This window comes from Tauraco erythrolophus, chromosome 11 (assembly GCF_009769465.1).
Source record: "Tauraco erythrolophus isolate bTauEry1 chromosome 11, bTauEry1.pri, whole genome shotgun sequence".
In the NCBI taxonomy this organism is placed as follows: Eukaryota; Metazoa; Chordata; class Aves; order Musophagiformes; family Musophagidae; genus Tauraco; species Tauraco erythrolophus.
In genome coordinates this window covers 29,193,178-29,212,332 of record NC_141475.1, presented here as the reverse complement: position 1 = coordinate 29,212,332, position 19,155 = coordinate 29,193,178, and the positions used below count along the sequence as shown (strand labels likewise).

Here is a 19,155-nt window from a genome sequence, read left to right as displayed (position 1 = left end):
GAAGAGTTCTGAAAGATAAAAACCTCTAAATTATTTTATTTAAGAAAGGCCACTAGGGATCACTTTTGTGCCTAAATTACTGTCTGTTTATTACTGAGGAAAAGACCCTGAACTTGGCAACGCTGTACAGCTGCAGCACAGTTGGGTTTTTCTGTAGGAACAGCGTGTGGTGTGTAAAGTGTTTGATTATAAAGGGAGAAAAGGCCCGTTGACGGCAGGGAAATCCGCACGGGATGCTGTAGGGTCAAGGGGAATGCATTTTCCTGCCTTTCCGTCTGTTTTTGGGCTTCAGTAAAACTGTGGTGTGCTCTAAAGTGATTAAAGGTCAGCCGCAGTGAACCTTTCTGGCACACTTTGCCGTGGTTTAACAAGATGGGTCTGTAACGTTTGTGTTGGGACTTTCTCCCAGGAAGGAGTTGGGTGTGCGTGGCAGATGTGGGAGCGTGTCACGCCGATGTGTCCGTCTGGAAGGTGGTTTCTTCTGGAGCTGATCACTGACTCGGATCAGAGGGCTATAACCCTTCTCAGGCAGAACTTGGGGCTGAACCTTTGCACCATCTGGACTCCCTGAAGAATAAATAATGATCACAGTGTCACTGGATGACTGAGGGGGATCTGGGGAGTCATCCAGTCCGGCCTCAAGGCAGAACTGGCTGTCACAGGGCCACGTTCAGTCCAGTCTTCCAGACATGGTGTGTGTGGCCCAATGTGAAAATGTCAGTTGGTTTGTAGATTTTATGCTCCCTCAGAAGTGCATTTCTAAAGGAATAAGATTTGTGTTGTAAGTCTTGAGTACGTCAAACCTGTTCAGTAACTGTCTTGTTTCTAGCTGGTGCGTTTGTGCAACGAAGGCGCTCGGAAAATGGAAAGGACGGAAATGATGTACACAATTAACTCCCAACTGGAATTTAAAATCAAGGTAGGATGGTGACATTTCTGACTGTAAATCATTGAGTGTATGAACAGTTCTGACTACGTGTTAGTTTTGATCAGCATAAACAAAGTCGCAGGTACGAGAAGCCCTGCGTAATGCTGCCCTGTACGTGCTGTGACCAGCAGCTCTCACTAGTTTCATGGGAGTAACAGAAACTTTATTGGGTTTTTCTGCATTTTTATACAAGGTTTTTGCCTTCGTGCGTCTGAAGTGTAACCACTTGGTGGTTTAGACCTTATCTGTGGTTTGAGAGCTTGCCAGCTGCTGTATGAAAGGCTGCTTTGGCCACGTTTCAGTGCATGTGAAGTTCTGACAGCTTGTTTTATACAGAAAGGAGATGGTATACGTGATGTACTCTTGGCAATTAAGGAAAAATGAATATGAAAGTAAAAGCAAACTGCCTTGGGAATATAGTCAATTAGGAAAAGGTGCTTAACTCACTTGGAGTACAGATCAGAGGAATTTTTAGTTCATGCTCAAACAGAAATTTTTTAAAGTGCTTTTTATCTGTAAAACAATCACCAGGGTGCTATAATTCTGTTTTATAACCATTATAAATTAGGTAAATTATTTCTGTTCTTGCTCAACCTCATATGGTGTTTTGGGATTTTTTGTTTATTATTTTGTTAGATGTAACTGTAGAGCGTTTCATGGGAGCGCAAGAGAAGCTGCTCAAAAGTTGTCGCTTGTACGTGGCTAATCTGTAGAATTCAATATTTTAATTCAGATTCAGGAGTTTTTACTCGTAAACTTCATCACCAGAAAATTTTTTTCTACCAACACGGTTTTGTGTTCATGAAACAAACCTGGGTGCGAGTTCTGTGTTGAAGGACCACCCAGCCCAACGTCCTCCATTTTGTAAAGTTGCCAGAAGCACAGTGGTGGCACTGGGAGGGCACGGGCCCGTGTTTCACGTTCCTGTACTGTCACATGGAACCATTACTGCATTTCAGGAAATGTAAAAGCCATTTGTTTAAAAAATTGATTTTCATGTCACTTGAGGGTAACTGAACCAGCAGAGTTTGGATGGGAAGTAAGCCAGCTTTTTTGAAGCCGAAAGTTGGATTTCAGTGATGGAGCCTGGGAGTTCCTCTGGAAGTGTCATGTCTGAGTACTGAGCCAAACTGGCCTTTCTGACCTGGGAGGTTCAATGATGCTTCTTGAGTAAAATGGCCATCCATGAGGAAAATGATCCAGTACTGGGAGTGCTGGGAGACAATAATGAAGCTGGATTTAAGTCCAAGTTAGCCACTGATCTCAGATGAGAGACAATGAGTTAACAAACTTGGAAGTTACAGTGATTTGTGACCAGATTGATTTACTGTGATTCACTAACAGAGACTTGGATAAAATTCTATTTAGGAAATGTGAATTTGAAACAAAACTCTGCATTTTCAAATTGGAGAATACAGTAGAAAATGCATTAAATAAACTAATGGGTAATACAAAACTAGAAACCTGCAAAAAAGTCACACAAATCAAAACAGACTATGTGAATTTAGATTAACGGGAAGAAATGTCTGAAGGGAATTTAATCAAGATCCAATACACTAATATTATCTTGGAGTGCAGATACAACAGGGTCACAGCAGAGAAACGCTGTACGTTTATTCATCAGGAGCCACTTTAAAATGATACCAGTTTTGAAAGTTCCCTCATGTGTGTCTACAGCATAGGGAGGGTTTTGTTCAGTGGGTGTCTGTGTTCCAGTACCAGGCCAGAGTATTTCCCAAATGTAGAATACACTGTTGTCTGTTTTTTAAAAATCTGTACTTTGGAAGGGTTAAAATGTTACTTTTCTTGCTTTGTAGCCATTTCCATTGGTTTCCTCTTCACGATGGTTAGTGAAAAGGGGCGAATTAACAGCGTATGTGGAAGACACTGGACTTTTTTCTAAAAGAACTTCCAAGCAGCAGGTGTACTTCTTCCTCTTTAACGATGTCCTCATTATCACCAAGAAGAAGAGGTAAGAGCTTTGCCAATATGTAATTGCCTTTGTGTTTACCCCCTGGAATCACAGAGAGAACAGCGCAAATTCTGTTGCTTTTAAAATTACTGTGACTGCTGTGTGTGCCTCACCCCAGGGGAAACTGAAACCGAAGCTTTTTGGCTTTGGAATGGCAAACTTGATGGCATCCGCAGCATTTTTACACATTTTCTAGCCACTTGCTTGAAAGAAGGAAGGAGATTCAAAGAGAAGTAAGGGGACCTGGTACAGCTGCAGCATAATACAGGAGGAGACGCAGCCTAAACAGGCTTTAAGTCCAGTAAACCTTTGTGAAGCCCTTTGTGTTCTCATAAGCCATGTCTGAGAGGGAGGATGGATTATGTAGGTATTCGAGTTTCTCAAATTGCTCAACCAGGCCACGTTTCCAAATGACAAGTAACTGCTTGTTAAACAGGATAAATTTTTGGCAAATGCAATTGAAATTCCGAATTGTCAAACAAATTAAAAAGTGCATCCTGATGCCTTGGCAAAGGGAGAAGTTGTAGAAGGATTAAGAAACGTTAATTTTCCACAGTTGGGCTGTTTTTGAGAGTGATGTATGGGAGACCACTTCTAGCAGCCTCCGCTGAAATTTTTATCACTAGATTTGAGAGGAGGTTTAGAATAATTGAATTGAATGCAATTTCCACCTTCTACTGTAATTAGATAATACTTGATAGACCCTGTTCCTCCAGAGTAAGAACTGTTTTGAAGAACAATTACTTTGCAAATTCATAATTTATGTAAGTTTTGAGGACTGAGGTACGAGGCAAAATCTGGGAAGAAAATGCGACTTTTTAAGCAAAGAGAAAGCTAAATGGAAATGGAGGGGAAAAAAATTAAGTGGAGGAGTTTTTTAATAAAGATGGGAAGAAAAGTGACTAGATTGCTCCCCAGCTGGCTTAGTGACGTGAGCGTGTTGCCGAGGTGCAGTGCTGATGGAAGCTTACGCTGAAACGGTTCTGTGACCGCCCCTGGCCAAGTCACTGGCAGCACATCGGAGTTGAACCGCGGTTTTCAACAGCGCTTCTTTTCTCATGGGCCCCCTGTTGACGTGATTGTGTTGGTAGCCAAGTAGATGCTTGAGTTGGGAAAGCACTGAGAAGTCTCCGCTCTGTGTTGGTACATTGTTTATTGGTTTCCTATGTGATGGCTTCTTGTCCAGATTATAAACCAGATTTTTCTATCAACATATCTTATCCAAACTTTGGGGCTTTTGATTTATAACCGCTTCCAGCTGTTGGAGTCGAAATGTCCCAAATGGGCCCAGAAGCCAAATAAAGAACACTTCATGTTAATGATCAGATTCACATAGTCACTCTCCCAGCACCCCCTAAGCAAATGGACGTAACTGGAAAGGACTGGTTTCTGTGAGCCTCCTAGATGTTCTGAGCAGGAAGTGCGTCCTTTGCCCAAGTGAATAAGCTTATTAATAATATTTGAGGGTTTGGTGATCTGTTCTCCCACCCACAGTGTTTCTATGGACACCACAGCAGTGGACATAAATACTTGTTGCTCGTTGAGTTTAAAAGTTGGTATTTTCACTTGAGAAGTTGCATTTCAGAAAATTCCTAACATTGCACAAAGCAAATCACTCCTCAGTACTGTGCTAAAAATACTGATTGCTCAGTGCTCCCATCACGCTGGTTAATCTTCACCCAAAGTTAATCTCCACCATGCCGCCCGAGCCGCTTGCCATACACGGATAACCTGGCGTGCATGGGGGCAGTGGTGCAGTCTGGGTGGGACGGCACCTGCCGAGGAGTCATGTCGGGGACTGGAGCAGTTCCAGTCCAGGCAGATGGGGCGTGCGGCGCTGCTCGTGTCCGCGCTGCAGGGACACGCTGGAGAACGGCACCGCAGACACTGAGCGGGCAGGCCTTGCAGGGGCTTGTTCACAACGAGAACCGTTACGTTTTGGCTATACAAGGAGATAAAGGGACGTCTTGTGTTGGCGTGTACTCGGGCGTGCTCCAGAGTTCCTAGGTTTTAATTTTAATGGTACTTTATTCATCATCTTCCTCATCTACCATCTCACCTCCTGATATGAAATTGCAAAGTTTAACTGTCTTCTCTCACTCACTAAGTAGGTTAAATGAAACTCGGCTACTGAAATACCTTCCTTTCTGATGGGCACCGTGTGGCTGTGTGTCATATTTCAGCCTTGCACTTTCCATGTCCGTCCGTTGTGCAGGTGTTGCAGACGCCGGGGCACTCGGACCGCGGTCTGCGTGCTGTAAAGCAGCAGGGCCGTCAGTCGCTTCATCACGTTCGCCCTTCAGAGAAGTAAGGCGAACGGCTACTGAATAATACTCAAGACTAGCCATTGGGATTTGGCCAAAAAGAGACACGTGAACTTGTGTCATTCTACGCAAGACTTTAGAGAAGAACAGAAATCCACATTTCCCCACTGCTCAGCTTTTCATTGGCACCTTTTTTCCTGTTCAGTAGTCCTTTCTTGTAGCCCCTTCTGCTGTGTAGACACAATCTGATTATTTATTTTTTTTTTAAATGTCACACTCTTAATACTTGTGAAGTTTTAATGCATTACCTTGAAAAGAATAATTAGTCTGTGCTAGCACGTGTCAGGATGTGGAGGTCTTGGTGGAAGGGTCAACTTCTGTATGGCTGGTGCACAGGAAGGTACCAGTTAATCCTTGTCCATGTGAACACGGCTGTGTTTTGTGGTCATGTTTTACCCTTTTGTTTCACTAACTCCATTCTCTTCTTGCTCCTTTTCTGGTTTCTGTTCTTTTTTATTCACCTCCTTGCTGTCCTGTGAATTGCCACCATTTTGGCCACAACATCCACTACAAGGACCAGTAAACCAATAGCTTATGGGGACAGTGGATTCTGAAGGTAGTATTCTGACATACGGAGTAACGTGCAGTGTAATTCATCTCTTAGAGCCGTTCTGTAAAGCTGCCTCGTGGTTCACGTGCATGGCAGCAGTTGTTGTTACTGTGCGTGGGAGATGGGCTTTCCTTGGGCTATGAAGAAACTATTCCGGCTCCACAAAGTATGATGAAATTTAGTGCTTTATCAAAATACAGAATACTTAGTTTAAAAACACCTACTACTTGTACATTTGTACGTATTTCCTTCGTAGTGAGTTTTCAATTTTCTCCCACAAGTGTAAGTATCATCAGTACCTCACTGCACAGCTGGTGAGTGTCGCTGCTGGGTTTGGACAGATGTTTGTCTGTTCCCGGGCACGGCAGAGTTTCTACAGTGGACACTTTACAGCTGCCGGAGGAGAGGACCAGGCTGTGGAGGGATGATTTCTCTGATACCTTTTGCAGGTTTGGAAGCTTACACTGTAAAATACTCTGCTCAAAATATGATACAGCTAGCTTTGAGCTCTACCAAAGGTCAAAGAGGTCCTGCTTTTCCATGTGCCCTCCTGGGACCAGGAAGGTCTGGTTACCTATTTTAGTTATTAATGCTCAAAGCTGCCTGTAGGAAGCTCTCTGTTCTGCAGAGTTCAGCAGAACTCTGAAATTAATAAAGTTTTGCCATGTACACCTGAACAGCTGACTTATCCAGCTGTTCAGAAAATCCGCCAGTTGCATCCTGAGTGCTTTTAGAAGGTTTCAGGTGAACTGCAGACAGGCTTATATTTTGGAATGAGTGTATGTTTACTGAACATTCTGTTTTCCATAATCCCCTAAGGATACCCAGAATCCTGTCTGTCCGAACGGCTCTATGGCTTGTCAGCTCCTGACATACCTTGGCAGTGGAATGCAGCTGGACTGGGAATCACCCAGAGGTTCCCTGCTGCTGGAATGTGACCTGTTCACAGCTGCTTGCCAAACCAGGGTTTTCTCAAGGTGCCGGGGTGACTTTGTAACCAAAGGCAAGCACAAAGGCTCAGGGTAGCACAGCTTCTTTAGCTGTGACCAAACACAGCTGAAGGAGATTCAGGAAGGATTGGCATCACTTCCAAAGTATGATGGAAAGAGTAAAGGAAATAGGCAGGCGGGCCGTGAGCTTTATCTGTTCGAGTACATGTGGCCGAGAACAGGTGACGTTACGTCATAACTGCGCCTCTGAAGCTCGATTAAGGGGTGATTCCATGCCCTGCCAAGGGGTATGCAGCGGGCCTGTTGTCTCCTGTTCTGAATCCAAGTCGAGCCAAACAGCTCAGTGTTGAGCTGAAAACGAAAGCTGGCATGTTTGCGTGACCTGACTACCGCCATTTGAAACGCCCGTCCTGTTTCCCCGCCGCCTGGCTGAGTGGGTTCAGTTTCCGTTTCTGTCCCTGTGCCCACCAGCACTGTCAGCTGGATCCATGTGGAAGTTGGGGGGCTTGTGGGCCCCGCGGGGGCACAGCGGCCAAACGATGAGGGCTGCCTGGCAGTTGCAAATCAGTTTCATTGAATGGCGATACAAAATAGGAAGGATTTGTAGAAGACTCTCTGATTAATTAGTAAGGAATGTGTTTATTATTAAATGTTACGCAAATGTATAGACTAGTTGATTAATTAGCAAGGAATACGTTTATTGTTGTGCAAATGGACAGACTACCTTCTCTTTCAGATGCAGGATTCTCAAAGAACTGTAGCAGCATCCCTAGCTGGTTTTCCTAGTTCTGCCCTTGGTTAAGCAAGGATTGCCTAGGCTAAAATAACAGACTTTTAAAAAAACAAAATCAAACTCAAACAAACAAAAAAAAAAACCCAACCAACCAACTAACCAACAAAATCCAACAAAATAAAATCCACCACCACCCGCTGCCCCAAAAAACACACACCAGACAAACAAACCAACCTTTCCCTGGTTTAGAGTATATATTTGAGGGAGACATTGGTAAATATTAGATATAAAATTGTTTTCTCCTTCTTCAGTAGGAACCCTCAGCTATGACGGACGGCACTTGAAACAACTGCACTCAAGTGATAAGCAGCATCTTTTTGTAGCTAAATGAGTTAGTGTGAATCTAGAGCTGGATTTGGGGAACGTGAAGCCTGCGTCCACAGTCTCTACTCCCTCCCCTCTCACAGCTCCTCTAAAAACACTTGTGCTTTTCTACAGTGGGACAATCACAGCAAATTGGAATTTGTTCTGTTTCAGGGAGGAGCTGTGTGCACACCTTTCCCAAAAGACAAGGACATGCAGAACACATTTGAACTGCAGTACACATTTTACGGTTGGACTCGATGATCTCTAAGGTCTTTTCCAACCTAGAAATCTATGAATCTAGAAATCTATGAACTAAGGTTCCTTTTAGCATCTCTGGGCTGCATGTGCGGAAATTAAAATGTAGCTTTTCACATGCTGAAATATTGAAGATTCTCCCAGCTTCTCAGTTTGCTCATGCTAAATTCCTTTCATTACACCAAAACCTACTTGTAATCTGTATTCTTTCTGCTTTGGGACCCAGGAAGTCATCTGTAATAGCATAATTAACCGGGCTTCATTTTACAGCACTCCAAAAGCATTTGCTGCTTCCATCTCATTTCCAATGTGATTTAGTTGTTTATTTGTTTACTCTAAGGAACATGGGAACAGTAGGGATCAAAAGCCAGGTTAGTCAAAACTTTGTGGAGAGTTTTTTGAAGCCATTTTAAGTTCTTGCAACAGTGGTCTTGGAAGTTTCGGTATGTTCTGTGCCTTTGCCAGTGGTACTTGAATGGGGAGTTGTGATCCCAGCCCTCAGAGTGGAAAACACCAGCAGATCATGGGGAGTTGTTGGTACCATTTTGAGACTTGGAGAAAAACAGGAAGGAAAGTGTTCATCTTCTTAAGAGCTACCCTGATTACAGTCCTTCTATATGATAAATCTAACTAAGCTTGTCTGTCATTGCTTCTGCTTCGTTTGTAAACCCCTAGACAAAGGATGAGGAAAAACAATACTTGCGAGAAGGATTAGAACATGATGGTAATGGAACTATATCAATTGTTTCAGAATGTGCAAAGCTGTACTGAAAAAAAATTCAAGTATTTAATTCACAGAACAGAAGTGAAAACGTACTCCACATAGTTGAAATAAGAACTTTGTTTTTACACTAGATGCATTGGCAAAACTTACTAATCCACAAAAATCCACAAATACAAGATGATCTATAAACCCATTGTCACTTAAGAATAGAGAAATTCTTCTCATGCTGGACGAGCCAACAGTAAATCACCAATAATTTCTGTTTGGGGTCATAATGTTGCTCAGTTGTGTTCTAGCAGTTCTTGTTCTGAGGAATTACAGATCAGAATTACAAAGACCATTACATTTGCTACTGAGGTATTCAAAGATATTTTCCTGACAGTTCACAAAATGGGTAGAAGATATTCCAACAGACAGTAAGTCATCAGCTGGCCAGTTTCTTACAATAGTTGAGCAACCATAAGGACAGAGTACGCTTCGCTGGCACCTGCCAGAAAGAGGTACGTCACCGTCAGCGCTTCAGACAGCTCCGGTTCCAGGTGTTTGGGATTTGATTTGTGTCAGGTCAGTGCTTATGTGTCTGTATGTTTCAACTAATCTGCTCAGGTATGTTTTCATTGTAAATTACTTTAATGAACCGTAGTAACACAAGGCTCTAGCATGGCTTTTCATCACTTGAGACTGAGGTCTAAATGGATTCTACTTCAAGGTGGAGTATGTATAGTTGCACCTTAAAACCTGATGTATGGGATTTACTGCAAAACCTGACAAACACCACCGTGTACGGGCTGGGAGGGAGAACTGGCGTTATGCCTGTGTAAGCAGGTTTTTTCCTGTCTTTTCTTGTTGCACCAGTGTAGGACAAGAAATCTGAAAAAGTTTCCAAGCTTACATGAAATTACGGGATAATTAGTTTATCAGTGTTCTGGGTTGATGATATATCCTGGTAAACTTGCAAATGCGCGTAAGGCAATTCTGGGAAATATGCTCACGAGCTTCAGTGGAAACAAAAAGGCTTTTTCAACTGGCCCCTTTGTTCTTCAGGTGAATTGCTATTTCTTGAGTAAGTGAGGTAGATTCTTTTAACTGTTTCTTTAATTATGTTTTGTGACTTCAAAAATTTGGGAATGCACTTGGAAAAAACCAGTTTCCAGTATTGCCTCAGTAGGAGTGGCAAAACCAGTAAGTAGGGTAACTGGTTGAACTCACACGAGTGCTGGAGAATGCTGCTTTTAAGACGCCCGGATATGCCGAAGCTGAAGCACGTGTCGCAAACACAGCGCAGGGGGGTGCCAGGAGGGTCGCTGCAGTAACTGGTCACCGCTGCTGTTAGCAGTGTCGCGTGTGACAGGGGGCCACGTCCAGACAGGCTTCCTCCTGGCCTTGCCACATCTTCACCTGTCAGGAAGATCTTGACTAGCTGATGTGATGCTCACATTTAGAAATAAAAGGCTGCTGCTCAGGGAAGAGTGCATGTTTTCGAGGTCCTTCTGTTGTTAAAATCAGTAACACTTTTATGTTCTGATCTGTACTGCCTCATGTTTTCAGTGATCTGGGGAAAATGACCGTAACATCATTTTGGCCTGATTCAGTTCAGTGACTTTCACCTAAGTAGTAGTGGGGAGGTCTTCTGTTTTCTGTGTCACACGTGGCATTGTGTCAGAGTGGTGGTGAGGACTGGTGTCCACCTCCCCACCTATGTTATCAACCATAAGGAAGGCAAAGCTTCTAATGTGCATAATTTCTTAGAATTCTTTGAGTTATGTTTGGGAAGTTAAGCACTTTATTGATATCATTTAGAGCTGCTATATTTATTTACCAAGTACTTCCTACAAGGTAAATGGCGCAGTGCATTTTGGAAGACCACTAGTGTGTGACAAGCCTTTGCCCATTTTTAAAAGTCACATTTGACTAAGGGTATGTTTCAGAATGTTGTAAAACAGCTTTTGGACTAGACCTTCTACATGCAGATGAACAAGGAGTACAGACGATTCTCCTGTAGTTAAAATGAAGAGCAATAGTGTTTATCTGGCAGCAGTATATATACCCATAGCTTTACAGGCACAGGAAAAGGGAAATTTTACTCTTTTTCCTCTGCTGTCCCTGTTTTCAGATGTAGTGGAGTTAAGTTGAGCTTACACCATCTCAAGACCATCAAAGTAATTCAGCTGTGCCACTAAATGAACTTCCACAGGCTTTGAAAACTGATCTACTTTATGTCTTGGAAAACTGGTAGTTTCAAAAAAAAAAAAAACAGAAAAGACAGAGATCTGAGGTGTCAGAAGAATCGTGCCACACTATAAAGTTAAAAGTGGATTCTATGACTGAGTTTGCTTCCAGACATACTTAATGTAAAATTAAACTTGTGGGTTTTCTTATTCCCTCCTTTGTTCTGCAGTGAAGAGAGTTACAATGTCACAGATTATTCTCTAAGGGACCAGCTGGTGGTACAACAATGCGACAGCGAGGACCTGACTTCTTCTCCTGTAAAGAACACTTCGACGATGCTCTACTCGCGGCAGAGCTCTGCAGCTCACCTCTTCAGGCTGGCGGTGCTCAGTAACCACGCAGGAGAGAAGGTGGAGATGCTCCTGGGAGCAGAGACTCAGTGAGTGCATGGTTACTGCTTCCGTAATTCTGACCTCATCAACAGGCTGCCTCCCTGCCCTGGTCCAAGGCGGAGGAAATGCCCAGTTTCTGTCTGGCAAGTTTACATCACACTGAAATGAAGCGAGTTCCTGATTTTTTTTTTTAATGAGTGGCAGAGCAGGAGAATGTGCAGCAGATGTAATGTCCCCCTAGATGCTGGAGTAAGTATTCACTGCAATAAAACAGAGCCTCTGCAAACTGGGTTCAGTTTCCCTCATATAATCTTGTCATGAGAGGAATCAGTGGTTTAAGTGCATGTTCTGTTAGTGCCGTTCTCTTTCCTTGAGGTCATGATGGAGGAATAATGGAAAATCCTGTACCGAAATTCTGTAAACTGAAGTATCTGTTATTACACGCTCCTGTTCTGGGTCCTCAGGCCAAGAATTAACTGTGCCATGGAGATTGCCATGAATCCTTTCTAGTTGTTACTGGTGAGGCACCCAAGGGCTGTAGGACAGAGATGTAAGGAGTTTGGATTTTGGGGGGTTGCGGGGAGTTGTGGAAGGACGTTCCACTAAATTTAAGTTATTTTCAATTTAAGTGCTATCACAATTAAAAAAAAAAAACCAAAAAAAAACCAAAAAACTAAAACCTAAGTTCTGCCACATACCACAAGTGTTAAGCAAACACACACTCTATTGATTACACATTGCAGTATGGAAGTTCTTTACTTTTTAATTGGAAATACAAATGACCAAGTATCTGAGTCATCACTGGGTTTTGTTGTAGCATGAGGACAATGTGTTTAAATACTTCTCTAACAAACCTTCTGAGAACTGGAAGTCTCAGGTTTTCCACCTGCTCACCTGTTAACAGCACTTCTCCCTAGTAACCCTTATGTCCCGAGGGAAGTGCCTACCGAAAAGCAGAGCAGCAAGCAGTATGCTGTAGCTGAAAGTGCTGTGTATGTATGTGTTCTACAGCCTGCTTACACATGAGCTGTCCCACAAATAGTTCAGACCGTTACAGACCGGAAAGAACAGAACTCGGCGCTGCAGAGCTGCGGGTTCTCACATTTCCAAGGAAAGGTGCTAGTGGTGGGAGTCAAGAGTTTGAGGCTCTCTGTAGCGATGCTCCCAGCTCCTCCTGTGGCACACGCACCGTGCCGCTGTGCACGCTACTGGAGTGGGTGAATCCAAGCGTGCTGCAGGCTGCTCTGAGGAAAACGTTGCTTTTCCTGTTGCAGTTAAAGGGGGCTGTCTGATACCTACCTTGGTAAGACGACCTTGAATAACGTGCCTGCAGAGATTCATGTAAGCTTGCTCTGTCTCGGATACTGTCTGTGCTGGTTTGTTGTGTTTTATCGGTTCTTTCAGCAACGTGGCATTTACACCATGTTGTCTGTACGCAGCGCACAGCATTAGCAGGAGGAGGTCGGCACAGGTGCATCCCAAGGCACACGTCGTTAGGGTACGAATGCAGAATGCTCTTGTCCTGGAGCAGTGATTTGTGAATTACTTACTATAGCGGTTGGGTGGTGCAGAAGTGGAAACAGTACTGGATTAAATGGGAGGAGGAGCTTGGCATTGCCTCGGGGAAGCTGTGGAGCTGTGCTGGGATAGAGGTGGTCCTTGTTCTCCTGATGCAGTTTGGAAGAGTGTTCTGCTTTAGAAACAGCAACAAGAAGTGTCTTGTTCTTTTGGGTGCAGATATCCAAGAGGCCATCATTTCTCTGGGATGCCATGAACTTCCACACAGCCCTTCACAAAAGTGAAAGATTTTATCTGTTGTAGTGGAAGCTGGAGGCGGGACAGAAGACATGAAACAGTGATCCAGATGTATCCCAGCCTGGAAAAACGTTCAGTTTTAGGTTTGCCTTCAGAGTTTAGAATAACCCTGAAAGAAACTATAGATCGTTAATGATTTCTAGTAAAGGTCTCATTGAAGAGCAAGCAGATGATTCAGACTTGTTTGGAAAGGCATTTTTACTGGGAAAAATGCAGTACATTTTTAGTTGTCTGGCCTTTTTAACAAAAGACACTTTGTTCTGTGGATTTATTATTGATTTGCTATATACTGTTTGTATATAAATAGCAGAGTAGCAGATTGTTATTCAGAGGAAGAAATTCTGAAAAGGATTACTTTCTTTGGAAATCACCTATTTTTGTACAGTATTACCATGCATACACAGGGCACAGAAAAAAAAAACTTGTCACTTTGAGAAGGGCAGGAAGGCGATCTGCAGTAGGAAGGCCAAGCTTAGAGTGTGTACTGATTAGAATTTTGCATATGTAAAACTTAAAATACTTTCACTGATGCCAAGCGTTCTAGCGCTGTTGGATCATGTTGTGTCACTTCATGTGCTGTGTGGTTGCCAAGTACAAAAGTACCAATGTTGGGGCAGTAACTTCATACTACCCAGTGAATAAGGCACAAAATATACAGTATACACAGATTATGAAGAAATACATACTTAAACTGGGAGAACGTCTGGCATTATCCCATTTTTCTCAGAGTTGTCTGAAAGGAAATGTAGTTTTCCTATTAAGAATGGTTACAGGGAAAGGAAAATATGAATTTAAATAACATCTGTTTCTAAAAAAGAAAAAAAGCCCACAGAATGGAGCTTACACAAAATGATATATCGACTTTCTTGCTCTGGTTGAAACACAAGCTTAGCACCACCTGCTTGCAATGACCGAAGTGTCTGAAGTGGTGAGCGTTGTAGTTTTGGCCATTTGATCAACAGGTACCACCAAATGGTAGTGGGACACCTGCAGCAGTTTCATCTTTGAGGAAGAATGTGTGTTGGGATTTAAAAAAAATAATCAGTTTCTTTTTATTTTTTTTCATTCTTGCTTTTCATTCTAAGAGCACATTGCAGAGCGTTTTTACTGGCAGGAAACCTGGTAGTATTGTATGTTAATACTGCTGTGTTGCATTTAATGGGTGCTTCTACACTAGATGGATTTTTTAAAAAAAAATTAGATTACTAATACGTATTAGTCACAGACGCTTGTGGAGAAGTTTACCTGCATTACTTACATACCATTATTTTAATTGTTTTTAAGACATTATGCCAGTTGCTCCTATGTATATGGGCTTTTTTCCCTAATCCAACATGCTTAAATAAATATGTTTGACTAATATATTACTAGAAGTAGTATCACACCTTCTGGCCATGTTTTGAGAGGAGGCGAAAGGAGGTTCTCTACACAGTAAGAGGAACAATTTCAGTGCAGAGTTTTGGAAAGGGGAGCAGTCTGACCATTACCTGGGAAACCGAGTTTTGTCTTTGCTGGTTGCAGGAGTGACAGAGCTCGCTGGATTACGGCGCTGGGGCAGGACAGAGAGCGGCAGCAAACGGACAGGACGAGTAAGTTACAACCAACAAGGTTTCTGAGAGCTTTGACACGGGAATGGGAATGCACTGCCCCTTAGTGGGGATCTGAGCAAGTGTGGACTGTAAATACCCTTAGATATGTCCTTTTTTTCCCTGGCCTCTGTGGCTTTAGTACACACAAAGTCGCCATCTCTTCCCGAGTGCAGGGGCTTCTTTGAGGAGTTGTTCCGCGCAGTAATTCCTGTTTGCATTCCCAAACTCTGCTTTGGTCAGCTGTTCCAATCTGTTAGTAAATGTGCCAAGCCCCTTCCCTTACGTGTTTGTCCCAAGTTTGTGTGCAGTTGCTCAGGTGGGAAGTAATTTACATAATTTGCTACCTCCTGTGGGTTGTTTTGCAGGAGTATAAGATGGAAATTTTAAAAATAAATTGTGTATGTATTTTAATAAAAGATACTCTAGTAGTTGTTTGGCCCCACCACCAACTAAATGCACACAGCTGCTCGCTTACCCTTCCCCACCCCCAGGGAGTGGGAAAAAGGATTAAAGGGGAAAAGGGAAGGAAACTCCTGGGTTGAGATAAGAACAATTTAATAGCGATAATAAAAAATTAAAAGGAATAATGAGAAAATAATATATGAAGATATTATGTATAAAAATTGATGATAATGTATACAAACAAGTGATGCATAGTGTAACTGCTCACCATCCAGTGACCACGCCTGCCTGGTCCCAGATAAGTCCCAGCACTGCAATCCTCCATGAGTGAGAGGCCTGAAAAGAGAATGAGAAGAGAGAGGGAGCACTCCGAGAAATCAGTCCCCAGACTTCCCGGTCAGCCCTCATCTCTATACCAGGCATGACATGGCATGAGATGGAACACTCCAGGGGTCAGTGCAGCCCTCAATCCTAAATACAAGTTCAAACCATGAGGGGAGTTGTGGGCCCTTTGTCCTGGCCTTGCCCCCCCAGCCTGTTGTGCTGCTGCACACTGGTAAAACACGAGAAGCTGAATGGTCCTTGATGTCTCAGCACCAACAATAAACATGGGTGCGCTATCACCGTTCTTCTCATAACAAATCCCAGACTAAACCCAAAACAGAGCTCTTCCAGCTGCTGAAAAGAAAAACTAACTGTCCCAGTCAAAACCAGGACAAGGCTGTTAATGTGCAGCGTTTAATTCAGCCTGGCTTATTTCTTCCACAGCTTTGACTCAGGTAGAGATCATCAGAACTTACACAGCAAAGCAGTCGGATGAACTGTCTCTTCAAGTGGCTGATGTTGTTTTGGTTTATCAACAAGTAAATGATGGTGAGTGCGAATTTTGCTGTCAGTAACCATCTGTCACCGCTGCAGGTCAATCCAGCCAGAAAAATTTGTCTCCTAATAGCACTGGCAGCACAATGAAACAGGTTTAACTTCAGTAAGCGTTTTGGTTTGGGTTTCTGAAGGACAGCCCCTGTTTAGGCAACAGATGTTCAAGGTGCTCGTCGCCCATCATAACTCCTATAGATAAATCACTGCAGAAAGCAGGTACTGGCTGGTTTTGTCGTGTGCGATGTCCACAGATCAGAAATTGAATTCCACCTAAAACGATGGAGCTCAGATAGTTTAGTGAGTGAGCACCAGGTTTGTCCGAGTAAAACACAGGCATTACTAGTCATGTCCTACACTGTGCCCCACTGCCTGTTAAGTAGAGGGACTGGCACAGTGTTTTTACCTAAGTTTTCCATAGCATCAGGTACCCCGAGACCAAAATCGATTCTTGCCTGGATGTGCAAGTGATGGTACCAGTGTCTCATGATTTGCTGACTCAGTGACGCTCGAAGCTGTCAGCACATGAAGCACTAAATCCTTACTTAATATTCAGTATTACATATGACATCAAACATCCTATCAATGGTTGCTGCATTGCTTTCTTTAGATTGCAATATTCTTTATATTATCTCAAACAACATATTTGAATTGCAATATTAAAAATGTGTAACACTTGTTTCACATGATATTTATTTTTACATACTATTTTGTTCCTAGTCAGCCTGTATAAAAAAATACCTGCTGACCCCACCTTCATCTGGGACTTCATTCACCACAAACGTCAATGTGTAACGCACAGATTCTGCTGTGTCTGCTCAAGCGCAGCACACAGTTGTGACTGGAAACGGTTTGTCACTCCGTGTCCGTTCGCTCTTGCAGGCTGGTATGAAGGGGAACGCCTGCGGGATGGGGAAAGAGGCTGGTTTCCCATGGAGTGTGCTAAAGAAATCACGTGTCGTGCCACGATCGACAAGAACATGGAACGGATGGGACGCTTACTGGGACTTGAAACCAACGTGTAGCCGGGTTTTGCTTCCTCAGACTGTACGACAGGATTTGCACTAACTGCTGCACACCCACAGCTCTCGCGTGGAGGATGTGAGTCACCAACGCAAACATCTAGTAACAGAGCACTGATGTTTCGGATACTCACCCCTTTTTCGTTTGTTTTGAGCGCTCTGACTGAAACCTGGCTAGACCAGTAGCACGTTTCAACTACCAGTAGTTCCTTGGGCACTGGAGATGCATCTCCTTGGCTCAGAGTTCAGTTTCAACTTCAGTTCCTCCATTTCTGCCTCTACATATTCTTTCTCCATCTGTTTTTGAGCATTTTGACTCTCTCAGAAGCAGAATTGTGTAGCAGTCTGCGTAGGAGACCAACACCAGAAACGCACCCACCCCTTGAGCTGGAGGTGAGCAGCAATATGGGGGTTTCCTGCTCCTAAGAAAGCGCAGTGTTACGTTTGCAGTACCACAGGATGTTAATGGGATACTCTTCCCAGTAGTGTCAAAAGCTGTGTAACCCAAACTAGAATAACCAGCCCTGTAATTCATAAAGGACTACCTCACCAGCACCAATCCAGGGAGGTCTCAGGCTTTGTAGGAAGCAATTATATCTCTAATCCAGAGAAGTGCCTCTAGTGGTGGTGGTCTCTAATATGGTGTTACTGGTTCAGGCAGCTCAGGCTTTTTCTCCTTCTAGTGCTGGTGAAAGGATTTCTGAAAGCAAGAGGTACCACACTCTGAAAGCAAATACCTGATTTTGATTAACTTGTTCTCAGATCCTTTTAGCATGTGTATTTTAAGGGAGTATGACTAACTCACTGCTGGAAACGTGTCCATTTCATTTCTGTCTTCCCCTATGTTTAACTTGGTCTTCATGTGACATTACTGCTTCAGAGCAAGGGTTTTGATGGGGACTGCAGAAAGCATGAAATAACTCTGGTCTGGGTTTGGGGGTTTGGTGTGGATTTTTGGGGTTTTTTTTAGGCTTTCTGCTCTTCTGTACTAGAGGAGGTACTGATTATTTCCTTCTGTGGAGGCAAAAAGTTCACCTGAACTTCAGTTTACCCACATCTTTAGCACTTGTTAGCATCAAGTTGAATTCACAGGGAGAAGATCTGTAGAGTTTTGCTGAGGTGCCATGTCTTCTCATCTCCATGGTATGTGTAGAAATGGTAAGACCACCACTGAGGAGTGACTTGGAAGGAGTCTGCACCTTGAGTAATGTGGCATTTTATCTTTGCCTTTGCTGGCTGCAGTGTGACTTGATGTCACTGGACGCTTCAGGCAAGGAGGGAGGGAAAGAGCAGTAGATAAATGGCACTGGGACCCTGCTGTCAGAGGAGCTCACGTTGGTGCTGCTTCACACACGCTCTTCTCTGCTTCAGAGAAGACTTCTCACAATTGCACTACACACAACACCTGCTAAAATGTCTGCAACGTGCAGTTTAGCTTTGGAATTTCACAGAAAAGAACAACCACTTAATGTTGTGTGAACAAAATGCACTCAAAAATGAAGTAAATTTCAGTGCATCTTTTCTGTATATAGGTGTGACAGTTTCTTATAAAAATCCTCACCTTTTCAAGGACCAGCTGATAACTCAGCAGTTTTACTTCAGTAAAAACAAGGGAAAGGCTTTCTTCTTGGTGCATTCCCTGTCTTTTTCAAGGGACTGTACGTTTTATATACTGTAATCTGTTGATTCAATTTGTGAATGAATTGGATGTTGATAAAGATGTATCTTTTAACAATTTAAAATATTAGGAAGGCAATAATTTTGTACAAAAAGACTTACCTTGACAGTCTGACAGTGGTTAATTACAGCCTTGTAAATTAATTTGTTAAGTGGACTGATAAAATAGTAATGAGAAACTGTAAATTGAACAGACTTATTTAACATAGTAAAATACTGCTAATATTTTAACAAATTTTATTGTGCACAGACAGATGTTTAACACATAACTGAATGTATAAATCCAGACATTAATTTTATTCAGATTTTTTTAATACATTGTATATATTTTTCATACCTAGTTTTTCCAAAAACGCTATAATGTTTTTTAAAGACATTTTTCCTATTGCCAGACACAGTTTTTCAGGAAGT

The 19,155-nt window shown here is 42.9% G+C and overlaps 1 protein-coding gene across 2 annotated transcripts in view; it reads left to right on the top strand.

Moving 5' to 3' along the window:
• The window catches only part of ARHGEF26 (Rho guanine nucleotide exchange factor 26), a 45,281-nt gene extending 28,211 nt beyond the window's left edge, over nt 1-17,070 (top strand). For both annotated transcript variants that reach the window (XM_086618326.1, XM_086618325.1), the window contains 6 exons: nt 830-919; nt 2,746-2,900; nt 11,201-11,410; nt 14,700-14,767; nt 15,938-16,042; nt 16,928-17,070. In XM_086618326.1, the coding sequence (XP_086474452.1) occupies nt 830-919; nt 2,746-2,900; nt 11,201-11,410; nt 14,700-14,767; nt 15,938-16,042; nt 16,928-17,070 (771 nt within the window). The remainder of the gene's footprint in view (nt 1-829; nt 920-2,745; nt 2,901-11,200; nt 11,411-14,699; nt 14,768-15,937; nt 16,043-16,927) is intronic.
• The last annotated feature ends 2,085 nt before the right edge of the window (nt 17,071-19,155 follow it).